Source organism: Mesoplodon mirus, assembly GCF_964341445.2.
Source record: "Mesoplodon mirus genome assembly, chromosome: 6".
Lineage (NCBI taxonomy): Eukaryota > Metazoa > Chordata > Mammalia > Artiodactyla > Ziphiidae > Mesoplodon > Mesoplodon mirus.
This window is the reverse complement of record NC_138982.1, coordinates 47,748,515-47,775,571: the sequence shown is the minus strand read 5'-3', so window position 1 is coordinate 47,775,571 and position 27,057 is coordinate 47,748,515. Positions and strand designations below refer to the sequence as shown.

Genomic DNA, 27,057 nt, shown 5'->3' with positions numbered 1-27,057 from the left:
TATTTGTCATTTTTCCCTAGCTGCTTTCAGTAATTTTTCTTTGTCCTTAATTTTTGCCAATTTGATTCTATGTCTCGGTGTGTTTCTCCTTGGGTTTATCCTGTATGGGACTCACTGCGCTTCCTGGACTTGCGTGGCTATTTCCTTTCCCATGTTAGGGAAGTTTTCGACTATAATTCCTTCAGATATTTTCTCTGGTCCTTTCTCTCTTCTCCTTCTGGGACCCCTATTATGCGAATGTTGTTGTGTTTAATGTTGTCCCAGAGGTCTCTTAGGCTGTCTTCATTTCTTTTCATTCTTTTTTCTTTAGTCTGTTGCGCAGCAATGAATTCCACCATTCTTTCTTCCAGGTCACTTATCTGTTCTTCTGCCTCAGTTATTCTGCTATTGATTCCTTCTAGTGTAGTTTTCATGTCAGTTATTGTATTGTTCATCTCTGTTTGTTTGTTCTTTAATTCTTCTAGGTCTTTGTTAAACATTTCTTGCATCTTCTGGATCTTTGCCCCCATTCTTTTTCTGAGGTCCTGGATCATCTTCACTATCATTATTCTGAATTCTTTTTCTGGAAGGTTGCCTATCTCCACTTCATTTAGTTGTTTTTCTGGGGTTTTATCTTGTTCCTTCATCTGGTATATAGCCCTCTGCCTTTTCATCTTGTCTATCTTTCTGTGAATGTGGTTTTTGTTCCACAGGCTGCAGGATTGTAGTTCTTCTTGCTTCTGCTGTCTGCCCTCTGGTTCCACCTATCTTTTGATTTCTTTTATTTGTATTGTAATGTTTTTAATTTCTAATATCTTAGTATATCTGAATGGTCTTTTTTTTTTTTGGCTGCGCAGCTTGCAGGATCTCAGTTCCCCAACCAGGGATCGAAACCATGTCCCCACAGTGGAAGCGCAGAGTCCTAACCACTGGACAGCTAGGGAATTCCCAGAATGGTCGTCTTTTAATTACATCTTATTCTTGTTTCTTGAATATAATCTGTTCTTTCACCTCTTTGAGGATATTAATGACAGTTTCTTTAAAGCCTTCTGCTAGTTGCATTTTCTCAGTTTTTTCCTAGTTCCTTTCTCAGTACATCAGTTCCGCTGTAATGTGATATATGCTTCCTAAAATCACTGTGCTATGCAAAATTACTCAGTAAAAACCACAGGGCTTATGGCAAAATGTAATTGAGATACAACAAAAACTTTGTCAGTAACAAATTTAAAATAAAAAGATAAGAACCTAATGACGGCAGGACTTGCTAAATTATTAAGAAATACATAAATACTACAATAAATATGGCACTTTATCCTGAAAATGACCTTAAGTTTACTTGTGGAAGTGCCCATCAGAAGTATTGCAACTTGTGTGTTATTGTGAAGTACTGGAAGGAAGGTTATCTGAAAACAGAAGGAAAGTATAATACCAGATGTGAATGGTTATAGCTCATAACACACATGGTGACCTGAGGTAGCTGCTAGCTGTTTGAGGTTTGTATATTTCATGTATTCTGGGTGCAGTTTTCTGTGTTCACCTAGTGTTTCTCACAGATGAAACTGTTCATAATCAAATGCAAAGTTCATATTATTCTCAAATTGTTCCCTTATATATCAATCTCATTGTAATAAATTCTTGTGTTTTCAAGACAGTGTTATAGTGGAAATGCCTGTCATTTGTTTTAGACTCCCTTTACCTTTTCATGTAAGGGGATATCCTCAAATGAATGCTAATCTTTGGTTTTCTTTACAAGTCCAAAAGTTTTCCTTAGAAAAGCCCGGCAGCCCAGCTGTTTTTGGGGGGTATCCCCAAATATCAGTATTGGCTTTTCCTCAGTTTACCCAGAGAGAATAACTGCAGTTCGTATTTCTCCTGCTTGTTCAACAGAAATTATCAGTCAACTCTATAGATGAACATGAACCAAAAGATGCCACAGACTTCAAAGAGTATATAGATTTTAAATATTTTGTATTATCCTGTTTTGTTTCTGTGGCATCTTTAATTATTTGCTTTAATTATGTGCTCGGATTATAAGTAAGACTCTTAACATGAGTATATCAATGTTAATAGGTAAACAACTTCAGGAGCCAGAGTACAAAGTTTTTTTGTTTAACATAATACCCTGAACATAAAGGTTTGTTTTCTTTTGTTTTCTATCTCTAGGTGGAGTATGTGTTTACAGACAAAACTGGTACACTGACCGAAAATGAGATGCAGTTTCGGGAATGTTCAATTAATGGTATAAAATACCAAGAAATCAATGGTAGACTTGTATCTGAAGGACCAACACCAGACTCTTCAGAAGGAAACTTATCTTATCTTAGTAGTTTATCCCATCTTAACAACTTATCCCATCTTGCAACCAGTTCCTCTTTTAGAACCAGTCCTGAAAATGAAACTGAACTAGTAAGCAATTTTTAAGTTAATAAATAGGAGTTGGTGGGTTGTTGGTGGGTTACAGGAGAAAAAGTTTAAGTGTTAGTGGGGCGAGGGATATACATTTGTAATGTTTATCCTTTGATTCAGCACTGAGAATTTATAGTCATAAGCCAGCTTAACTTGTCACTTAATATGCATCTACTTTACGGAGGGAGTCTCAAGAGGAAGGGGATATGGGGACATGTGTATGCATATGGCTGATTTGCTTTGTTGTGCAACAGAAACTAACACAGTATTGTGAAGCAATTATACTCCAATAAAGATCTATTGAAAATATAAATAAATAAATAAAATGTTCCACTAAAATATATATATATATATATATATATATATATATATATATGCATCTACTTTAGTTCTCTGTGTATTTAAATGGGACTAAATTAAGGAAAGCCCTTTCTGCCTTGAAATAAAGAAGACTTTCCTAAGGAATAGAGCTTAATAGAGCTTTTGAGATCTCAGTTCTTCCACAATAGAGTTCTCACCTTTACTTGCAATTTGGTTATGCCTCCTAAAAATATACTCAGATGTTGAAGGGTCATAAGCAAATGTGACATTTTACTCTTGGGATTCAGAAGCAACCAGCTATTATTTATGCAATTCAGAATTGTAGCACTCTTGTTCTACATCTTAGTTTATTAAATTACGGGCTGTATTTATTGGCATTTTTTAGAATTTTGTTTCTGTTTTCCTACATGTTCCTACATGTTATTTGGTATTGGTATATTTTATTATGAATATTAATTATGTTTCTACAGATTAAAGAACATGATCTCTTCTTTAAAGCAGTCAGTCTCTGTCATACTGTGCAGATTAGCAGTGTTCAGACTGATGGAATTGGTGATAGTCCCTGGCAAACCAACCTTGCACCCTCCCAGTTGGAGTACTATGCATCTTCACCAGATGAAAAGGCTCTCGTAGAAGCTGCTGCAAGGTAGTTTAAATTTAATTTTCAAATCTTCAGAAAAATACCTTTTAAATGAAAATGTGAAAATACAAGAACATACTTTTAAATTCTCAGACAAAGTTCAGAAACACATAAAGGTATTTTATTTTATTTTTATACTTTTTTTTACACATAAAGATATTTTATTTATATGTATATATTTTTACACATAAAGGTATTTTAAATGAGAATTTGAAATGTCATTAATTTTGTTGTCAAGCTTGCATTAAGTCATATTTTGAAGAGATCTCTTTAAAAGTCTGGTTACTGTGAAATATGAACAATATAATTTGTGAGAAATACTTGTGTATGTACTGTTTTGGATCTACTCTCACCCTTCAAGTTCTTAAAAATAATCCTTTACTCAAAGGAAATAACTTTAAAATACATCTTAAACTTATATTTTAAATGTTTTTATTCAAGTTAGTTATATTGTGGATTATAAAATATCATCTTTTAAATCTTATATTTCTTTCTCCTTTTATTCCCTAGATTCGGCATTGTATTTATTGGCAATTCTGGAGAAACTATGGAAGTTAAAACACTTGGAAAACTGGAACGGTAAGTTTTTTCTATATTGTAATTTTCTATTTATTAAGTGTTTACTATAGAACAGGAATTGGTAAACTATGACCCAGAAACCAGATCTGGCCTACAGCCTGTTTCTGTATAGCCTGCAAACTAAATTACATTTTTAAAGTGTTTTCCAAAGCAAAAAAATATGCAGCAGAGATCATATATGGTCTTCAAAGCCTAAAGTACTTACTATCTGGCCCCTTACAGGAAAAGTTTACTGACACCTGCTCTAGAATGATGTCAGTATTACACTGTACCTCATCATGGTAGTAACAGTATAATGCTCTGAAACTTTCATCTGTATTTTAGCTTAATGGTTCTTGAATTTACTTACGTGTTTATTTTTACACGTTCTTAGGATAATGAGTTTTGTAAATTTCTACTCACTAAATAAAAACTTCCTTATCTTTCCTATGATTTTTATCTTTCAAACATTAAGGAACCATTGCAATAATTTCCAGTATTTCCACTGTTTGATAAGTTAGTCCATTCTTATCACATTCTTATCTTTCGTGGTTTTATCATTTCTGATCATATCTCAGCTCCACTTGTGCTTTTTCAGACTATGTTTTTCTGAACTAAATAGTGCCCAGTCTTTGGCTACTTTTATCTGGGAGCCTGTCTAGCTCATTTTATCAACTTATAAACCATTCTACTCAGTGTTTTTCTTTGAGATGTGCCAAAACATTCCATATGTACATCATTGTATAAATTCATCTAGAAGACTTTTCAATCCACACCTGACCCATCCACACAAATTCTTTTACAGCTCCCTAGAGAGGCCTTTGTGTCCCCCAACTGCACACACATGCCTTGTCGTAGGTTCAGAATCACTGCTGTAATGAGCCTCTGTTACTAATGTGAGTGTTCGTATTTCTCAGGTGTGTTTAGGCAGAAAAAAAGAGTTGAGAATCAGTCACCTTTTTTAGTGAGGAAAAACATGAAGCTGGGCAGATATGTATTCCATTTCTTGCTGTGCCATTCACATGCTTATTTGACTTAAGGCAAATGAGTGTATCTTTCTGAGTTTAATAGTCCTCACCTGTAAAATGAGATAAGACCTACTTCCTTTCGTTCTCATGGGTATTAAATGATATAAGGTATGTAAAGTACATGGCATTTGGTAAGTACATAATAAATGTCAGTTCCTTCTTTTTCTATCTTGTGTTATTAATGAATCATAATCCATCATCTTGAAAAACGTAATTGAGATTAATTTCTTGTTCTAAATTAACCATTTTATCTTTTATAGGGATTCTTTCCAAATATTCACTTAATATTATTCAAAAAAGTACAGATTTTGTCTTTCTTATTTTTTCTTCCTTAGGTACAAACTGCTTCATATTCTGGAATTTGATTCAGATCGTAGAAGAATGAGTGTAATTGTTCAGGCACCTTCAGGTAACCAATTTAAATGTTCATGAATTTTTATTTACATAATACTAAGAGCTTGATAACTCATTTTTCTTTTTAGGTGAGAAACTTTTATTTGTTAAAGGAGCCGAATCATCAATTCTCCCAGAATGTATAGGTGGAGAAATAGAAAAAACCAGAATTCATGTAGATGAATTTGCTTTGGTAAGTGCAAATTTCTCTAATTTAACAACCATTAAAAATATATATCTATGAAAGATTTGGGGTTTCATTTTTGCATTAGTATTTTATCAAAAATTATAGAAATTCTGCAGTTCTGTTACATTATGTATTGGCTCCTCATTCGTTGGTTAAAATTTGACCTTTTTTAACCTGCTAAAATATGTCTTCTCTTTGCACCTAGTACAGCCAGAGTACTTATGGCTACAAGGACCACTCAGATTGCTATATTAAAAAGGGAGGGACTTCCCTGGCAGTCCAGTGGTTAAGACTCCGTGCTTCCATTGCAGGGGGCATGAGTTCCATCCGTGGTCGGGGGATTAAGATCCTGCATGCCGTGCAGCATGGCCCCCCCCCAAAAAAAAGGAGACGTACAAAAATCCCAAGTATGTGTAGAAACTGGAACCCTGATACATTGCTGATGGGAATATAAATGATATGGCCACTTCCAAAAATAGTTTTACAATTCCTCATAGAACATAGAGTAATATAGAGTTACTATATGACTTGGTAATTTCACTCCTAGGTATACATCCAAGAGAATTGGAAACATATGTCTACACAGAAACTTGTACTTAGCAGCTTTATTCCTAATAGCCAAAAAAATGGAAACACCCAAATGTCCATCAACTGATGTGTCATATCCATATATGATATGTGTCATATCCATATAACAAAATGTTATTTGGCCATTAAAAGGAATGAAGTACTGATATATGCTACATCATGGATGAACTTTGAAAAGATTGCTAAGTGAAAGAAGCTAGTCACAAAAGACCACATGTTCCATTTATATGAAATACCCAGAAAAGACAAATTCATAGAGCCAGAAAGCATATTAGTGGTTGCCAGGAGCTGGAGAAAGGGGGGAAAGGGAAGTGTCTGCTAATGAATATGGAATTCCTTTTGGGGGTGATGCAAATGTTCTGGAATTAGTAATAACAATTGCACAACTTTGTGAGTACACTAAAGACCACTGAATTGTACTTTTTAAAGTGAATTATGGTACGTGAATTATGTCCCTCTTAATAAAAGAATGTAGGAAAATCTTACAAAAACAAAGTGCCACAATTCATGTGAAGAGGAAACTTATTAAGCAGCTCCGTCTCAGTCTTAGAGCCTCATGATCTCTCATTTCTGCATTTCTATAAATGGTGCCCACCTGCTTCCTTTACTTACTTATGGTTTCTTTTCTCCTATAACTTTCTATTTGTTTATGGTCTAGTTCATCTACCACACTGTAATATCCATAAGAACAAAGGCATTGTTCTCCTTTTTGGTGGGGGGCAGGGATTGCGGTGGGTCCTCGTTGCTGCGTGTGGGCTTTCTCTAGTTGCGGCGAGCTGGGCTACTCTTCATTGCGATGCATGGGCTTCTCATTGCAGTGGCCTCTCTTGTTGCGGAGCACCAGCTCTAGGCATGCAGGCTTCAGTAGTTGCAACATGTGGTCTCAGTAGTTGCGGAGTGCGAGATCAGTAGTTGTGGAGCACAGGCTTAGTTGCTTCGTGGCATGTGGGATCTTCCTGGACCAGGGATCAAACCCGTGTCCCCTGCATTGGCAGGCAGATTCTTAACCACTGCACCACCAGGGAAGTCCTATTCTACTTTTCTGTCATTTTAATCCAGAAAAATGCTGGCACGTAGTTGGCACTCAATAAATGTTTGTTGTGGAGTGAATTAATTTAGTAACTCTCATAGTCTCTTAACTGTTATTTAAGAGAAACAGGTGTTTATAGGTGTAGGTCATTTGTAAATCAAGGAATGACAACATTTAGAAATCTACTAAGTAGTGTCATATAGTATTTTAAAACCTTCCCTTTCTGAGTCCTACTATTAGAACATTTATTTTGGGTTTTTCTGAGGAAAATGTGTTGCAAGAAAAAGAACTTTTGTAAGCTTTCAGATTTAGATACCAACTTTCAAATATTAATACCATAAGAAAAGTTTACACCTGGTAGAATCAGATAATCAAATATATATTCCTAAGTTTTGTGAAATTCCAATTCACCAGTGAAGGTATAATGATACAATTTAAAATCATTCATTCAGTGGCTCTAGAAAGTATTGGTTGGTTGATAATGACCACTTTACAGTCTTCTTTATTTGAAATGTGAATTTGTCATATCATGAACCCTCAGGAAATTATAGTCCCCTTTGCCTAAAAAAAAAGCTCTTTTAAAGTGGATAAAAGTGGGGACTTCCCTGGCAGTCCAGTGGTTAAGACTTCACCTTCCAATGCAGGTTCAGTCCCTGGTCGGGAAGATACCACATGCCTTGCGGCCAAAAAAACCAAAAAAACACGTAAGACAGAAGCCATATTGTAACAACTTCGATAAAGACTTTTAAAAAATTGTCTAAAAAAAATAAAGTAGATAAAAGTGGAGTTGTGGTGGTTACAACAGGAGAGAAGAACCTGGGGCTGCCTCTCTCTTGACAATCCTAAAGGTACCATTATAGAACTTTTTGGCTTTCCTGGTAAAACATATTTAAAATCACAGGTAGATTGTCTTTATGATCCTGTCTAGGCTCTATAATGTTCTACAATTCAGTGACCTTAATTATTTTGAGCAACTGTTTAAGAACTCATCAGAAATTGCAAGAGCTATGATAATATGTGTCCCATAACTCAGATAACTAGGGTTTTGTGACAGTTTATTTATTTCCTATCACTAGATGATAGTACTTTTTAAATTATTTATAATTGAATTTTGGTAACGGGGTCCTCAGTTTATTTCAATGACTTCTTAATTCCCCATTAGTTATTTTTGTTCAATTTTTGTCTTTAATTTTCCTATTTTAGAAAGGGCTAAGAACTCTGTGTATGGCCTATAGAGAGTTTACACCTAAAGAGTATGAGGAAATAGATAGACATTTATTTGAAGCCAGGACTGCCTTGCAGCAACGGGAAGAGAAATTGGCAGATGTCTTCCAGTTCATAGAGAAAGACCTGATATTACTGGGAGCTACAGCAGTAGAAGACAAGTAAGTATCAGACAAATAGGCAATATCATTTTTCTCTCATAAGAATTTTTCTAGCCAAGTGTTTCTAATTTATGACAAATTATTTTTTAACATTTTATACTTAATATATTTAAAATCAAAATAGAGAATTAAAGCCTTAATTTTTCCCAGTCCATATATATAATTTTTGTTCTAGCCAGCTATCTGAAATAGTTGAAAGAATCCAGCCATGGATAGTTTTGCCTGTAGTCTTGAGTTTTTAGACTATTCCTCAGTGTTCCATACAAAGATTTTAAACTCCTGCTTAATTATCCAGCCTCACCTCTTACCACTGCCCCCTTCTACTTTACATTTCAACAGTACCAAACTGTCTAGTTCTCTGAACGACAACTATAGTTAAAAGTGTTCTATTTTGTGCTTTTTTTCGTTGGCAAGGCTGTGCTTTCTGCCTGGATCATTCTTCTCTTATCCATTTGTGAATACCTATTCATAAACCATAGTTCATATATCACCCCACTCCAGGAAGACCTTTCCTAACCCCTAATAGTATTAAAAATTCTCTTCTTTAGAAAGCCTCCATGTTTTGTAGGTAGTTCTGTTGTTGTCCTTGTGGCAGTATATTATTTGTTTGAAGACTCTCTCCTCTGTTAGCCTGTGAATTCCTTGAGGTCTACTTATTCTTTGCCTTTGTTCCCAGCATCTCTTTCCATGTGTGTTTCACAGTTTCTTGAATTAAATTGAATTCTACAAATGAAGCCTATTGTTGTTTTTCTCTACCCCCTAGATCTAAAGGTGCTTGCATTTTTTAAAATCTAGGGTTTCATTTACTTTTCAGTTGTCCTCATGAGATTTCTGAGACTCCCTGAGGTTATATGTAGACCATTATTGTCCAGTCTGATTTTTGAACTAATGAGGTAAGAGATTTTCTTGCCAAAAAAGGAGAAAATCTTCTAATTTGAAATTTGACTTTCTAAGAAAATGAGTTTATGAAGACTATATAGTTAGTTGGTTCTATAAAAATCAACTTTGAAGATACACTCTTAAAATATGAAGTTGTAGATTTTACATTTACGTTTACATAGTTCTCCAACATATCAATACCCTGTGAGCTTCAAAAAACCAAATACATTTACAGTAGTATTATCAGTAACCAAAACGAAGGGAAGGAAACTTTACAATTTTGAGAATGCACAGATGTTCTCATTAAGGCAGTATTGACCCAGGCGATCATTTAGTATCTGTCACCTAAAATGCCTCACAACTCTGGAATGCCCATTGTGACAAACATGTGTTAGCACACAGTTGTAGATTTTATATTAGCCAGGTGGTCACTAATTTGGTTATTCCTATTTTTTCCCTAAAGGAAAAAAAAATTCAGTTATATTACTATACTATAACATCCCTAGGTTAAGGAGTTCAGAATTACCTTACTTGTACTTTGTGGTTTATACTTAAAATACAGTCAAAAAAGTGTTCTCTACTACTAATTTTGTTTCTTTTATTTTCAGACTACAAGATAAAGTTCGAGAAACTATTGAAGCATTGAGAATGGCTGGTATCAAAGTATGGGTACTTACTGGAGATAAACATGAAACAGCTGTTAGTGTGAGTTTGTCATGTGGACATTTTCACAGAACCATGAACATCCTTGAACTTATAAACCAGACGTCAGACAGTGCATGTGCTGAAAAGTTGAGGCAGCTTGCCAGAAGGTAAGAATATAATTATCTGGATCATGGAGTTCAGGGGCCAGCAAGCTATGGCCCATGGGCCCAAATATGGCCCACTGCCTTTTTTACAGCCCATGAGCTCAAAATAATTTTTACATTTTTTAATGGTTGAAAAAGAAGTCAAAGAAGAGTAATATTTCATGGTGTGAAAATTACATGAAATTAAAAGTTTGGTGTCTGTAAATAAAGTTTTATTGGAACAGAGCCACATTTGTTCATTTACATATCATCAGTGAAGGCTTTTGCACTATAACAGCACAATTGAGTAATTGGGACAGAGACCTTATAAAGCACTTTTATCATTTCTCACTGCTGCTTGATATACTACAAATCACAGCGACACAATTATAACTTGTTAATGTTTTCCGTGCCACACATTTTGCCATATGACATTTTAGTATATTTTTATTATCAGTATTTAACCATCATGTCCAAACATGAAAAGAAAAATGGACTTTTAATATCACACTCTTAAAGCATAATGGAGTGTTGATTATTATCAAATTAGGTGGCAAAGCATTGTGTTTACTATTCAGTGATAATATGCTTTAATATACTGCCTGTTTGAAAAGACATAATCAAAAATGAAATACGAAATCTCATTACAGATGGTTCTTTTACAATAAAATGTAAAGTCTCATTACAGATCAGCATTAACAGATGGACATGTGCCATTGATTTTGATGATAGGAAACATGAACTTTGAACCCCAACTAATCAAAATTAATTGGGGTTCTTCCCCCTGCAAAATAAAAAGGTTTCTGTTCTCCTCATTAGTAGACTTCTATTATTTTAAAAATCGTACTTAATTTTTTTTTTTTTTCGGGAAAAGGAAAGATTTATTACTTGCAGCAAGTAAGGAGAACACTGGGGATCTTTCGTAAAATAGGGTCTCCCCCAAACAGCAAACTTGGGGAAGTTTTAAGTTAAGGGTACATGCATATTCATGAAGGGGCTTGAGCAGAGGAGAATTCAGCATAGAGTAGGGGCCACGATTGATAGAGTCCAAGCTTGAGTTGATTGAAATCATGTGGGTCAACGTCACCATTCCATCCTCCACCTGGGTGCAGGCCTTAGTTCCGGCAGAACTCAAAGACTGGTCTCAGGACTTAATGAAGCTCAAGTTCGTGATGTCTCATCACAGAAAAAGAATTCAGTGAGAGACAAAGTGATAGATAAGAAGTGGATTTATTTAGGGAGAAACACTCCACAGACAAGAGTGTGGGCCATCTCAGAAGGCGAGAGAGGCCCTTAATTATTATATTTTTTACTTAAAATTTTTTTTGTCAAAATTTGTTTCCTCTTTTGTAGCATAAGTACCTACATAATATCCTCAATTTAGCCTCATGACCCACAAAACTTAAAATCAAAATGTTTACTTCTAACGCTTTACAGAAAACATTTGCCAACCACTGATGTGGTTCACATGACCAAACAGAGAAATTAATCTGCATTTTACTGTTCAAAGATAATTTCATAGGTATTTATGCTCTTAATGCATTCTCTTTTTCTCTAAATCAACTTTATTTAGGAGCCTCCATTTAACACAGTCAGTTGTTTTTACAATAAATTAGGAGTGCTTCAGTGGAAGCATCAGGGTTGCTTGTATGTAGCCATCTAAGATATTCTACAGGTACCTGTCTTTGCAGTCTTGTGATATTAATGCAGAAAAACAAATACGAAAAGACAGTGCCACCATTGTCAATGTACATTCAGTGCTTGATTTACGTTTGTTATGCAGGGATTGATGTGATACTAAACTCTGGATTTCATCAGAGAAAAACTTACTTAAGGAATGTTTTAAAGAGACAGTACAGCTCAGAAGGGTCTTTGCTTGAGCTCAAAAAGGTGATTGATCTAGGTAATTATACTACAGTTTTGGAGCAGTGCCAACACTATTGTGATTGCTTAAACATTTAAGTATCATAATGTCAAGAACTCCCTAAAACATACAAACTATTTGCTCAGAATCATTTACTTCTTAAATATTACTTCTGATTTTAAAAATAGTAAATGTTCATTTAAAAAATACTGAAAATGGTAAAGAAGATATGGTTAATAACATAATACAGCCATCTAAAGATAATTATTACTTGTATTTTAGATTTTTTTTTAAGTCTTCTATATATGTGCTTTTAGTGAGTCTGTTAAGATCATGGGTATTGTTTATTTCCCTTTTTGTACAACAGCTGTATTATAAGGTGAAGGTATACCTTAAAATGAATTTTAGGCTTGCTGTGTGAAACTTATGTTTTAGAGATACCATCTTTTTGGTGGAGTACGTTTTCTTTTCTTTTTTTCCTTTGGCCATGCCGTGAGGCTTGTGGGATGTTAGCTCCCTGACCAGAGATTGAACCTGGGCCCTCAGCAGTGAGAGCACAGAGTCTTAACCACTGGACCGCCAGGGAATTCCTGGAGTGCATTTTCTGAGTTAACCGTGTAAGTCAATAGGATTTTGATTTACAGACTTTCAGGAAGTATCTATTCTAAAAATCTTGGGTATAGCAAAAAAAATTCCCTACCTTTGAAAGCTTTAGTGTATATATCCAGTCCTTCACAAACATATAATGATTGTCTCTTATCTAGGCATTTGGAACAGAGTCACATAAGGTGTATTGTTTATTCCCAAAATACTTACAATGTGTAGGAAAAACAGAAATAAATATATTGTCATAGACCTATCACAACTGAATTGTAACTGAGGCAAGAACCGAGAGCTGTGGGTAGACAGAAGAGGGAAGCTTAGCCTGAGCTTAGCCTAGGCTAAGCTCTTGCTGTACATTAGAACTCACGACTGTTGTTTCCAGCGATGAAATGTAAACTGGTCAGAGAGTAACACCAAGAAGCAAAGGGGGCAATGTATGCAAATTCCCAGAGCTGAGAGATTCATTCAGGAAATTGATAGTAGTTAAGTATGGCCAGAGAATGGAATAGATGGGAGAGGTTGTGGGAAGTATTGAGACATGAGACTACAGAAATAAGCAGATGCTACCTTACTGTGTACCAGAACTGTGAGCTGGTTTTCCATACTGCATAAATGTCACCCCATGGATTGTGAGATAGTATGCTGATTTATGATACTTGTCCAGAGGAAAACCTAAGTTAGTGTGCCGTGGGAAGGTTGCCAAGGAAAACTGACCTGATCTATCCTACTCTTGGCTGCTACTTCTTCTTATGAGGCCATGTGCTCAGGTAGTGCTCATGCTGAATGCATTGGAGGCAGCAGAGGCTGCTAAATAAGTTCAGCCAACAGGGAGGAAGAATAGTTTAGGTGTTGATTTTGGATATTGGAGAATTATGAAAAGAAATATACATTTTTTTAAATTTTATGTTGTGAATGTTAATTGTTTACCACTTATTAGTTGTAGTGCAACACAGTAGTTGCTAGGCATACTATGAAAGACATCATTTTAACTTACAGAAAAGATTTAAGTATTAGAAGACAAAAAATTACAGTATTTGTTTAGTTTTTATAGCTTGTTGCTCATTTAATAGTCTTCTCACTTGTCATTTAAAAATTGAGGGTACAACCACTATGGGAAAAGTATGGAAAAAATTTTAAGTAGAACTACCATATGATCCACCAATTCCACTCCTGGGTATTTATCCAAAGGAAATGAAATCACTGTCTCAGAGATATCCACACTCCCATGTTCATTGCAGCATTATTCACAATAGCCAAGAATGTAAACAACCTAAATGTCCATTGATGTGTGTATGGATAAAGAAAATGTGATGTGTGTGTGTGTATACACACACACAAAGAAATATTATTCAACCATAAAAAAGAAGGAATTCTTGCTTTTTGTGATAACATGGATGGACCTTGAGGGCATTATGCTGAGTAAAATAAGTCAGAGAGAAACAAATACTTACATGTGGAATTTTAAAAAGCCAGTGGTAGAAGGGTGGTTGCCAAGAGCTAGGGTGTGGGGGAAATGGGGAGATGATAGTCACAGGGTACAAACTTATATATAAGCTTATATATAAGATGAATAAGTTCTGGGGATCTAATGTACAGCATGGTGACTGTAATTAACAGTACTATATTATATATTTGAAAGTTGTAAAGAAAGTAGATCTTAAATGTTATCACCACACACAAAAAAATATGTGAAAGGATGGAGGTATTAACTAACCTTATTGTGGTAGTCATTTTTGCAGTATATATGTGTATCAAATCATCATGTTGCAAACCTTAAACTTACATATGTTATATGTTAATAATATCTCAATAAAGCTGAAAAAAATTGAAAATGTATGGATGTTTCTCAGTAGCAGTCTTGCTATACTGTGAACCCAGTGGTGAACTGTAGTATTTTCCTTTTGGTGGATTTAGTGCAATGCTACTTTGAGTGCTGGCCTTTAGCAGCATAAGAAGCTTGCTCCAGAATGTAAATCTGTATATACATACACTGCTTCTTTCAACGAGAAACTCTTATTACCAAAGGAGGAGCGGGGTAAAGCAGTTGAACAAAATAGTGTGCTCAATAATACAGTTGATTTACATACTGATGCAAACTTCTTATCTTTCTTTTTGTTTTTCTTCTTCTTACCTCCTTCTTGTCACAAGTAGTTTGCCCAGCTGCCAGTAATTAGGTCATGCTTTGGAGTAGTCCTCGGTATAGTGTATGCCCACAAGAGGGGTGTTACCCGTGTTCCACCATCGTAATACCTGGCATTACTGTCCATTGTAGGGTTAAATATCAAGAGACAGTTATGATTCCTTCATTCCTTTCCTTCCTACGGTGAATCTAGCTTGTAAATTTTCCTGAACATTCTTGATTCCATTTAATTTTTTAAAATCAGGATTTGCTAAATGTATAACTAGTAACTTTTTTATTTTTATAAGACTTTCCATGCTCACAGTTTGGGAGAATATCCTCAGATTATGTGTTACAGTTCACATTTTAGAAAATATGGTTACTGCGTGTATATACCAATTCATTGTAAAAATGAATATGATCTGTTTTACTCATCATATCAGTCACTCAGTTCTGCTTAATCTTAACTTTCAAGTGATAGAACTCAGTTTGTTCCCTGACATGCCAGTTTTGTAACAGTGAAGTCTGTGAGTAAATGATCCATCTTTCAGTAAGAAGCTTTTGTTTACTAGATGAGTCTGAATAATATGGCTTTAAAGTGTCTTACAGAGGATATAATTATTTTCTTTTTTAGAATTACAGAGGACCATGTGATTCAGCATGGTCTGGTGGTGGATGGGATCAGTCTGTCTCTTGCACTCAGGGAGCATGAAAAACTATTTATGGAAGTTTGTAAAAATTGTTCAGCTGTAATGTGCTGTCGTATGGCACCACTGCAGAAAGCAAAGGTATGTTTATGTCATAACAAGTCCCATATTTAGATTTAAAAGTATTCTTGGGACTTCCCTGGCGGTGCAGTGGTTAAGAATCCGCCTGCCAATGCAGGGGACACGGGTTCGAGCCCTGGTCCAGGAAGATCCCACATGCCGTGGAGCAACTAAGCCCGTGCGCCACAACTGCTGAGCCTGCACTCTAGAGCCCGCGAGCCACAACTACTGAGCCCATGTGCCACAACTAATGAAGCCCACGTGCCTAGAGCCCATGCTCCGCAAAAAGAGAAGCCACCACAAGGAGAAGCCCGCGCACCACGAGGAAGAGTAGCCCCCGCTTGCCGCAACTAGAGAAAGCCTGCATGCAACAAAGACCCAAAGCAGCCAAAAATAAAATTAATTTAAAAAAAAAAAAAAGGTTAATTCCTCATCTAGTTCCATTTGGTGGTATGCAGTATATGTATCTTACTAGGGGTCAGTCACTTCTCATAATATGAATTTTAACCACGTACATTAGGCCTTTGGAAATTTCACAGTGAATATTGAAGTTTTAACTATTCATAATGACCTAAAAATAGATCATTGTGACCTAGAAATGACCACGTGGTAGGTAGCAGTTTGTGATTTTCCTGAGACATAAATTTGAACTGTGATAACTGAAGTCTCACAAGTTAGTTACTTAACTGGTGAGGGAGCCTATAAGACTTCAGTTCATCTGCACCTCCAGGTGGTTCTGTTGATCTGTGCTTATTCTTGCATTCTTACGAAGTGATAATTCTCTTTGTTAAAGATAGCTGTTAAGTGATAAATAGAACTTTAGTAAAAAGTTAAAAAGACAATTCTGATATGAAAGTATATACAGGAATTATTTAAAGTTCAGCTAACTATGATTCAAGTGATAGCCTATACAAATATTTTTTACAACTGTAATCTTCACAAGGATACCCTTTGAAATGCACATCTAAACACATTTTTTCACATATAGATCTAAAAAATTTTACATCCAGTTTTTTTGGCTTCATGGATTTTTTTTACAGTGCTTATTTTATTATTATTATAACCCATGTACTCCCCCCAGTCTATGGAGACTAAAACTTGAGACCAAACAGAGCTAATGCCTAGATTCTTTTTTTTTCTTGGTTGCGGCGGGTGGGCTCCTTGATTGCGGCCAGCAGGCTTCTTAGCTGTTGCATGCTAACTCTTAGTTGCAGCATGCATGTGGAATCTAGTTCCTGACCAGGGATCGAACCTGCATCCCCTGCATTGGAAGGTGGATTCTTAACCACTGTGCCACCAGGGAAGTCCTCCTAGATTCTTTATAAAAGTATATTCAAGTATTCCAAAGAAACCTTTCTTTTGATTTTATTGAATTTAATTTTGATAGCTTTATAAATTTTTAAAAATTTTATTACAAGAGAAAATAATTATCTTTCCCCTGTATCAAAAGAATAATTTGTTGAGAAAGAAAAAAAATTGCCTGACAAAGTTCAATTAATTGTAATTATTTTTTTACACAATTATTATTAAGCTTTTTACAAATTTAAACTGTGTTTAAAAGATTCTTACATACCATCATAAAACCCAAATTTTGCTGTGTCATTTTTGTGTTTTGCTGTGTCATTTCTGAAAGACATTCCTAACATCTTAATGGAGACATCCCTCAAAAAGTGAACCTTGGTGCCTATTATCGTCTAATATAAAAATGTTTTTCATTGCTCTACTTTTCTTACAACAGATCATTTGAGATAAATGACTTTATATAAATACATGAAGATTTAAATTTTATCATAACTAATTAGTTGTATGTCTTTCAGGTAATAAGACTGATAAAAATCTCACCTGAGAAGCCTATAACATTGGCTGTTGGCGATGGTGCTAATGATGTAAGCATGATACAAGAAGCACATGTTGGAATAGGTGACTGATTTTTTCTTGAACTTTTAAAGTTGGTTTAATCATTCGGTGATTTTGAATTTTCCTTTTGTAGACTAAAGCACAATATCAAATATATGAATGAAAACTAAATGCAGTAGGGTAATATATCACAGTGTATTTCCATCAGAAAGCTATTATAATTAAGCCCAATATTTAGGATATTTTACTTCCAAATTTTCAAGGAAATAAATACCACATTAGTGAACTTTATCTTTGCCAATTCTCCTTCTCAATAAAGTAACTTTATTTATACTTGCCATTTTGCACCTTTTAAAGTACTTTTACACATTATTTTGTCATTTTAAAACTCTAAATTTGTGATTTACATAGTTACCCTCATGGTTTTAAATTCTCATTTTAGAATGTTATTATTTACTTAATTCATCAAAGATTCTGCAACTTATTTTAAAGATAATTTTAGAGACAGGAAATTACACCAAACTATAATATAATTATAAAATTTCAAATAACTTTCTAATTTAATAACCTTCATTCTGATTTCTATTTTTGCCTAAAATTTTTATTAGATTCAGAATACTAAAATCATTTTATTATGTTTAAATTATCAGTCATTTCCTATTTAAAACCATATTCTGACCTATCTTCCTCAATAATTTTATTGAGGAAGGAAAAGAGAAGAGTATGGGTTTTTTGTTGAAGGATAAAATTTCAGAGTTAGAAAAGAGGACAGTCCTCGCTCTGGAATTGCCTATGTGATGAGTAGTTATTGGCTCTAATATTTCCAGTGTATCTCTCAAATCAACTCCTTCCTCTTTGGGATTATTAACTCTTCATTTTGAAATTTTCATTTTCTTTCTAGTGTGTATACTGTTGTTTCCCAGAAGTCTTCATAGTAATTTGATGATAACTTCCTATACCATATGTTAGAGCATAAAAAGCTACAGTATTTATAACAGTTTGATTCTAATATGATAACAGCCAGACCAGTAAACAGAATCAGTTCAAACATCTGGAAATTTAGTATATAACAAAGGAGATGTTTCAGATAAGTAGGGAAACAAATTATTTGATTAAAAAATACTGGTATAACTAGTTAGTTATTTGGAAAAAAAGAAGTGGGTTCCTTTCCATTGCTTATAGTAAAACAAATTCCAGATGGATTAAGGATTTAAATTATTTTTGAAGGCCATAAAAAATAATAGGAAACTTTAATGAATAATCCTGTTATTTGAGGTATGGAAGGATCTTTTAGATACAAAACCAAACAAAACAAGGAACTAAAAAGGAAAAAGATCAATATGTGTGGCAGAAGTAAATACTTCCCATAAACAAATTTTAAAGACAAACTGGTAAGGAATATTTGCAAAATAGATGACAGTCTTAATCTTCCTAATATGTGAGGTCTTAACAAATTAAGGAGAATAAGGCAAACATTCTAGTAGAAATATGTTGAAAGGTGTGAGCCATCAGTTGTCACAAAAGGAGAAATCTAAACAATATTAAATGCATGAAAAAGATATTGTCTCCCTAATAATCAAAAGAATATAAATTAAAATTGCTTATCAGATTGGCAAAAATTACAAAGATTGATAAAACCTGGAATTGACAAAGGTATAGATTAACAGATGCCCTTATACGATGTTAGTGGGAATGTAAGTTGGTACACCCTGCATTATTATGTATAACAATTTTAAATGTGTGCCTATTGACCTAGCAGTTTTGCATCCAGGAATTTCTCTTAAGAAAATAAGTGAATATGTTAACAAACACATATGTTATAAACAATGTCCATAATGTAGTAATGACAAAAGCAGATTACAAAACAAATAGTCCCATCTTTATGCACTCGTTTTTATATATGTTAAATATACATACATGAAATATGCATAAGGAAAAATTCTAAAAGTATATAGACCAAAAATAGTGGTTTTCTCTAGGAGTTGTGAATATAGGTGATTGTCTTTACCTATACATTTTGGAACATTTTTGATCCTTTTATGACAAAAGTAAAAAATTTTAATTTTGAAAAATAATTTTTTCGAAGCCGCTTCCATATTGAATAAACAAACTTGGCAATAACTTTTGAAACCTAAAGAATTCTAGTAACCTAAAAATAAGTTCTCATATTTATCAGATAAGATTATGTACTGATTTCAAGTAATAGTGTACATTTTTCTTTTAAAAAGCACACTGTGTTTGACTATGCATGAAAGTTTTAAGACCATTAAACATAATCATATTTGCTTGGTTCAAATTACTCAATTTGCATATTTTTCATGTTCATTGGAAATAGTGAAGTCAAAGCTGTTTTATAGCATTCTCTTCATTAGAATTTTTTTAAATGTTCTTAGATCCTGAACTTTTAATATTTTTTAAATATTTTTATTATATTCTGATTCTTTGAAAATTGATATTACATGCCTGGTATAAGTTATAGCTTTGTGTTAATTACATATTTGATTTAAGTGGAGCAACCTTTTGGGAATCTATTGTCTACTATATTTTAGGATATAGTGATCCTAAGTCCAGGTTCAGCTGCTACAGTTAATTAAGGTATTTGCAGGTATATCATAAAAATTACACTTATCAGTTATCAGTGAACTTACCTTTTTGTCCCCTTTATTACAGGAATCATGGGTAAAGAAGGAAGACAAGCTGCAAGGAACAGTGACTATGCAATAGCTAGATTTAAATTTCTCTCCAAATTGCTTTTTGTTCATGGTCATTTTTATTATATTAGAATAGCTACCCTTGTACAGTATTTTTTTTATAAGGTAAGTTTCATGGATATATTTTAGAATCAATTTCTGACAGAGTATTTGAAGTTTCAATTTAAGGAATGCTATTACCATACAAATTATTCTTAAAATTTTTTTCTCTATAAGTAAAACTAACAGTTTATGGAATATCCTTTTATTATTTTATTACAATAAATCTAATGTGTACTCACAGAAAGCAAATCAGTGGTTGCCTGAGGCCAAGGGTGCAGGTGATAGAATTGACTAGAAAGGAATATGAGAGAACTCTGCATGACAGAAAAGTTCAACTTGATTATGGTGGTGGTTACATGGCTGTATGAATTTGTCAGAATACATCAAAATTCACACTTAATTTTATTCTATGCAAATTAGAACACAATTAGTTTGATTTCTTTATTGTTATTTTGTCCTGAACTAGTAATAAATTTGAATTTTAACTCCAATATGATGATTTCAAGCAGAGGTTCTTAATCTTTTTTGAGATTACAAATTATAGGGATTTTAGATGCATAAAATAAAATACATAGGATAACAAGGAAACCAATTACGTTGAAACACTGTCCTAATCTCTTGACCCTTATGGGCAAAGATGGGGTTCTGTGGAATCCATATGAAGAGCCTTTGAGTACCAAGGCATTTAATACCTCAGAATGTCCTATATTGCGTATATTTCTGTAATTAATTACTAGCTGCAACCCAGTGAAAGAACACAGGTAGATTGCATAATGCTAACAGATGATGGTGGCAGTTTTTTCCTAGCTTATTATTATAACTTTTGCTGTGACATAAGGCTATTGAAATGGAAAGATGTTTTGATCGTTCCATTTGTTGTATTTTAAATATTTTTGCATTTTAAAGCAATTTTAGCCCTAAAGTTTAAGTAAACTTTTCTTATTTTACTATAAATGAAAAGTATTGAATAATAGTTGGTAGGTTATAAATTCAAAATTACGGTATTGCTTGGCAATGATAGGAGTCAAAGGTGTTTTCTTTCTGACATTTGCAATGCTGCCTAGACTACTTTTAGACATATTTTAATAAAATGGGAATCCTATTTCCCCATTTTATACGGCCAAGTTCTTATGGGCAGATCTACTTACCATATCAACTGATACTATATTTTTGGACTCTTTTAATAGACATTTTTAGAAATTGTTTCTCTTTTAGACCTAAATATTTCAATTATTTCCATTTAATCTTGTTTTTCAGAATGTGTGCTTTATCACACCCCAGTTTTTATATCAGTTCTACTGTTTGTTTTCTCAACAAGTAAGTAAATAAATCTTTTGTTTTATCCTTTTAGAGTAAAGTGTGTGTGTTCAGTTTTTGGTAGATACTTGGAGGGACTTTTTCCATTTTTCCTAGTCCTACAGATAACTAGACAAAACTTTTCTAATAGTGTATTTAATTAGCATAACATCCATAATATTTCTTTATTCTGATTTTCAGTTTGAAGCAAGTGTTAATACCAAAATATATTTTAACTCTGGATGCTTTTTTTAAAAAATAGATATTAACTCTTAATAGCTTATGAGAGAATTTGGTGAACTTTCTTCAACTTACGTGTAGTATTTCTGCAAAATCCGTATCAAGCCAGGCCAGGTAATTATTGGAAGTTTACCTCATTATTTATTTTTTGAGTCATAGAATTTTTTTAGATTTGGAAGAAACATTAGTGATTGAGTCCAGGGATGACATACAGGTTTCATCTCAGAAGGTAAATAATTAATAGAGGTTCCAGGAGTGCTGTATTGAAAAGGGTTCTGAAGGTATAGGCTCAGAGGGAAAACTCTGTAATAGGTTAGCAGTAGCTATAATAAACACATGGTGGGTCTTTTGTTGTATACATGTCACATAGATAAGGAAATTGAAATCCATAGAGATTAAGTAACTTGCCCAAGATCACATAGCTAAACCATACTTGGACCTACTGCTTCTGACTACCTGAGCACCCTTTTCACATACCACACTCCACATCTCTAATTGATCAAGACGTTTATTCTAGTTTATTGAAATGACAAGTGTATTATTCTTAGGTTTTTTTAATGAGTTGTTTCTACCCTTAATCACTGTTTTCTCCTCTGTTTACAACCTATAACTCTAAATTTCAGATACCTGCTTGGACATTGATTGCCAGTAACAATGTTTGCTTACTTGGATGAAATAAAGAATGCTGTAAGAGCATGTGACAAGGAGACTTAACCTATTTTGATTAGGTTCGGGGGGAGTTTCTAGTATAATTCAAGAGACAGTATCAATGTTAAGAAAAGCAATATACGAAGAATAGGCAAAGTGCTAAGCAATTAGTACCAACTAATTACCAACAGTAGCACATACGACTTTTTAGAAGAAGCAGCTATCATCAGGAATTTGAGCCAGTGTTTTTAAGTTTCATGGATCATGGATTAAAGGAAGTGTAGGACTTAGATGGGAAGACAAAGCCATGAAAGCAAAACTATGTGTGTAGTATATCAAGGGAATATTAACAAGCCCAGGATGCATGTAGGAGAATTGTGTAAAATTACATCACAGGACCAAATTTGAGTATCTTGAAATATAGATCCAATTCACTATAATAGCAGAATCACTTGACATAACAAAATGTTCCAGTTTCCACAAAGATTATAAATCTAGGAACATTATGTCTATATAAGCAACAAGTTGGAATTATTAAAATGGATTTTGTGTAAATTTGAAAATATGTAATGTAATTTCTATATTTATTTTTAATATGCTTCTTTGTAATTACATGTATAAGTATAATAGTAATACATAGTTTAGGGTCTCAAAATTCCTACAAATTTCTCTTTCTAGACATTGTATGACAGCGTGTACCTGACTTTATACAATATTTGTTTTACATCCCTGCCTATTCTGATATATAGTCTGTTGGAACAGCATATAGACCCTCATGTGTTACAGAACAAGCCCACTCTCTATCGGTAAGTGTTTTCCAGTATTAAATGTCCATACATTTCTTACTGCAAATAGTAGGTTACATAGTTATCAATTTTTGAAAGTATCTTAAAAATAAGCAAATATATCAGGCACTGTCTTGGTGGTTAATGCTTTACGAAGGAAGTACTTCAGTTGTCATATGGTTTATAATTGTTGAACATTAAAGAGAACATTTGAATGATTTTTTCCAATGTTTTTAAGAATGAATAGTTTCATCCTAGGAATGCACTGAGCAGTTGTGTAATTTGCACTTACTGTTGTAAACCAGTAATACTCTGTTTCATGGGCACAAAAGAAGTTATTCAGTAATTAGTTGTCTCTAGAGTTCGTAAAAAATTAGTTCATGTTCTAGCACTGCCAAATTTATGAGTAGTAATTGATGCAAAATGCAGAGTTGAGGACATAAATTTTCCCAGCTCCCCTGGGTATTCCTTTCTCAGAACCAAGTAATCATAGATATGTGGAGTCAGCTCAGGACCAGCTTATGGTTCCCACATTAACTTGACCTCTACACTTAACAGACATATTCAGTTATCCAGAAATGGCAGTAACTTACCTTGATTTCCCAGGTTATCTAGGACTGGCCTTGACCCAAGATTGGCACAGATGGTTCTTCTCATAATAGCTATTGATAGACAAGAACTCATTTAGGAGCCTCAGTGCTGAACCTAACTCAGATGACTCCACTGAAAAGAAACAATCACGGCAGAATGACTGAATGTTTACAACAGAATATAACGAAGAGGGAATTCCCTGGTGGTCCAGTGGTTAGGATTCCAAGCTTTCACTGCTCTGGGGCCCAGGTTCGATCCCTGGTCAGAGAACTAAGATCCCACAAGCCATGAGGCGCAGCCAAAAAAAAAAAAAAAGAAAAGAATATAACAAAGAAAAGTCAACTTTTCACAATTAAACTGAAGTATTATGCCTATATCATATTTCTTTATTAAATGAGAAAATGTATTTGAATATGTTATGAGAATTATAAGCTGTTACACAGATGTATATTATAAGCAGTGGTTTGTAAATTAGGTTTTATTCTTTCTGCTAAAATTTTTAAGCAATTTTAAATTAAAAATCCATCTTGTATTTTTAATTATCAAACTGTAATAATTATTTAGTAGGTATAGTAAGTCCTAATACATTTGTTTTTTTCTTCCTTTTTCTTAAATTTGCAGAGACATTAGTAAAAACCGTCAACTAAGCATGAAAACATTTCTTTATTGGACCATGTTGGGTTTCAGTCATGCCTTTATTTTCTTTTTTGGATCCTATTTTCTAATAGGGAAAGATACATCTCTGCTTGGAAATGGCCAGGTAAAATATATAGTTTTTTAAAGAACATTTTTAATAATTTAGTTTGGCTTTTGATAACCTTCTGTCATATAAAATAAAGTAAAATTCCATTTAAGTTATAAAATTGCAGGTATTAAATTAAAATGCAATTATAAAAAGGTTTTTAACTTTTTTTTACTTAATAAAATTTTATACAAATGAGAATTAAAACAGAAAGGCAATGCAGTGTAATTTTAATATGAAACTCAGGTTACCTAAGCAGTTTTGTTGTTCAAAAATTAATTCACACAAGGGGATATGTTCATGCCCCTGCATGATGTTCACTTCAGGATTGTGTTTTAACAATGGCTACTGTTTATTTAGTACTTAACTATTGTGTTCAGTGCTCTCCATGCCCCATTTCCATTAATCCTCAAAATAATCCCATTGGAGAGATATGATTCAGCTTTTTTAGATGAGAAATAAGGACTTAATGTTTAGGTTTTTGCTTTTTTTTTTTTTTTTTTTTTCTCTTTTGCGGTACGCAGGCCTCTCACTGTTGTGGCCTCTCCCATTGCGGAGCACAGGCTCCAGACACGCAGGCTCAGCAGCCATGACTCACAGGCCTAGCCGCTCCGCGGCATGTGGGATCTTCCCAGACCGGGGCACGAACCCGTGTCCCCTGCATCGGCAGGGGGACTCTCAACCACTGCGCCACCAGGGAAGCCCAGGTTTTTGCTTTTAATTGGGGGAATTTTTTTTCTTTTTGGGGTGGGGGGGGCGTGGTGGTATGCTTGGGAAGTGCTACTGTACTTTTCAGTGCACTCCAGCAATTCTGAGGATGTCAAGTTACTGTTTAGAGTGGCCATTTTTCTGAAATGTGAAATTGGAAAGGAGTACCACACAGTACGTTGTTTCTGTGTCCTGATTGGAGTGCTCATGTTGAGAGACTCTGCAGAACTAGGCCTCTCTTTCTAGGCTTAGCTAGATGGGTCAGAGGAAAAGAAATGACAGCTGTGGTACTATGGTAGACTGGAAATGCTTGTCACCTTTAGTTTCTCTTTTCCATTGGCAATATTTAAGTATTCCAAAATATTCAATATATTTGCAGAAACAGAGATATAAGGTTTGCAATTGGGAGAATATGAAGTTTTATCTGTTCAACAAACATTTATTGAGGACCAACCATTACCATGTACTATACCAGTGTCTGGATTTATGAGAGGAACTAACACACTCAGTTATGGAGCTTAAGAGTCTTGTGAGGGATACAGAAAATAAACAAGTAAAATAACAAAATATTCAAGTGCAGTGAAGGAAATGGGTTTCAATTTTAGAGCGGTGTTAACCATGCAGATCCCTTTAGGATGTAAAAATGGAACATATGTATTATTGCCACTCTACTTTTGAGGACATATTTAGCCTGGTTTGGACAAATATATGAATCTAGTTTGTGTAACATGAAGGTTACAGCACTTCCCCCAAGTATAACTACCTTTTATTGAATTTTTCTCTCTTCCGGATATATTCCATGTATTAGCTTACTAAATTGTAATAACCCTGTATGAGGAAAGTATTTTTTCATATTAGAAAATTAACCTCAGAAAGGTTAAGAAACTTGCCTCAGGTCACATAGTGAATAAATTACAAGAGTATAATTCAAACTCAGATCTCTATAACTTCAAAGCCTATGTGCTTAGCCAGGATCCTAAATTCCTTTGAGAAACAAGTATTAGCCTGGTACCCTTCTGTGCAGTATTGCCACTTGTGCAAAGACCATCAAACATATAGATATATGAGTGAGCATGCCCATTTCCACCTGAAATACTGGGCTAAAACTGGACAGAGTGAAGAGGGGAGAAGAGTTGAGAAAGAAGGAAGATATCACTGGATGAAAAGGAAGTTAAAGAGATCTCTCTTGTTGCTAGTTACTACTTTTTTTCTGATTTTAAAAGTAACATGTGCCCATTATGGTAAATTTGAAATACTCTATAGGAAAAATATACAAAGAAAATAAACCGCCTGTTCTTCTTCTACCCAGGTGTAATTATTTCTGTCATTTTTACATATTTTCTTCCATTCTTTTTTTATTTTTTACTGTTTTTCATTAACCTCATAACTTATCCCCTTATTTCTCAATGATAGGCTTATTATAATTATCCCCTTACTATAGTCTAAGTGATTTTTCATGTTATTAAAAATGCTTCAAAAATATTTTTTCACAGCTACATAATATTCATTACATGGCATAAATTATTTAAGTATGCTTATAATTTAGGTTTGTTTCTAATTTTTAGTGACTTTTAAAATTAAATCTTTGGGGACTTCCCTGGTGGTCCAGTGGCTAAGACTCCGTGCTCCCAATTCATGGGGCCGGGTTCAATCCCTGGTCAGGGAACTAGATCCGACGTGCCACAACTAAGAGTTCACATGCCGCAACTCAAGATCCCGCACGCAGCAACAAAGATCCTGCATGCTGCAACTAAGACCCAGCACAGCCAAACAAACAAACAAATAAAATAAATAATTTTTTAAAATTAAATCTTGAGCATGCTTTATACAAAAGAAAAGAATCTTAATGAAGTGTAAATTGTTGTTGGCCCTTTAGTACAAAAGTTTTTCTTCTTTTTACCA

General features: G+C 34.1%; 1 protein-coding gene across 3 annotated transcripts in view; it reads left to right on the top strand.

Annotated features, from left to right (window-relative positions):
- ATP11B (ATPase phospholipid transporting 11B (putative)) overlaps positions 1-27,057 on the top strand; it is a 120,735-nt gene that overhangs the window by 60,108 nt on the left and 33,570 nt on the right. For all 3 annotated transcript variants that reach the window (XM_082625863.1, XM_082625862.1, XM_082625864.1), the window contains exons 13-25: positions 2,143-2,385; positions 3,177-3,352; positions 3,857-3,925; positions 5,268-5,341; positions 5,415-5,518; positions 8,334-8,515; positions 10,003-10,206; positions 15,403-15,556; positions 17,353-17,455; positions 20,063-20,208; positions 21,403-21,462; positions 23,008-23,135; positions 24,327-24,465. In XM_082625863.1, the coding sequence (XP_082481989.1) occupies positions 2,143-2,385; positions 3,177-3,352; positions 3,857-3,925; positions 5,268-5,341; positions 5,415-5,518; positions 8,334-8,515; positions 10,003-10,206; positions 15,403-15,556; positions 17,353-17,455; positions 20,063-20,208; positions 21,403-21,462; positions 23,008-23,135; positions 24,327-24,465 (1,782 nt within the window). The remainder of the gene's footprint in view (positions 1-2,142; positions 2,386-3,176; positions 3,353-3,856; positions 3,926-5,267; positions 5,342-5,414; positions 5,519-8,333; positions 8,516-10,002; positions 10,207-15,402; positions 15,557-17,352; positions 17,456-20,062; positions 20,209-21,402; positions 21,463-23,007; positions 23,136-24,326; positions 24,466-27,057) is intronic.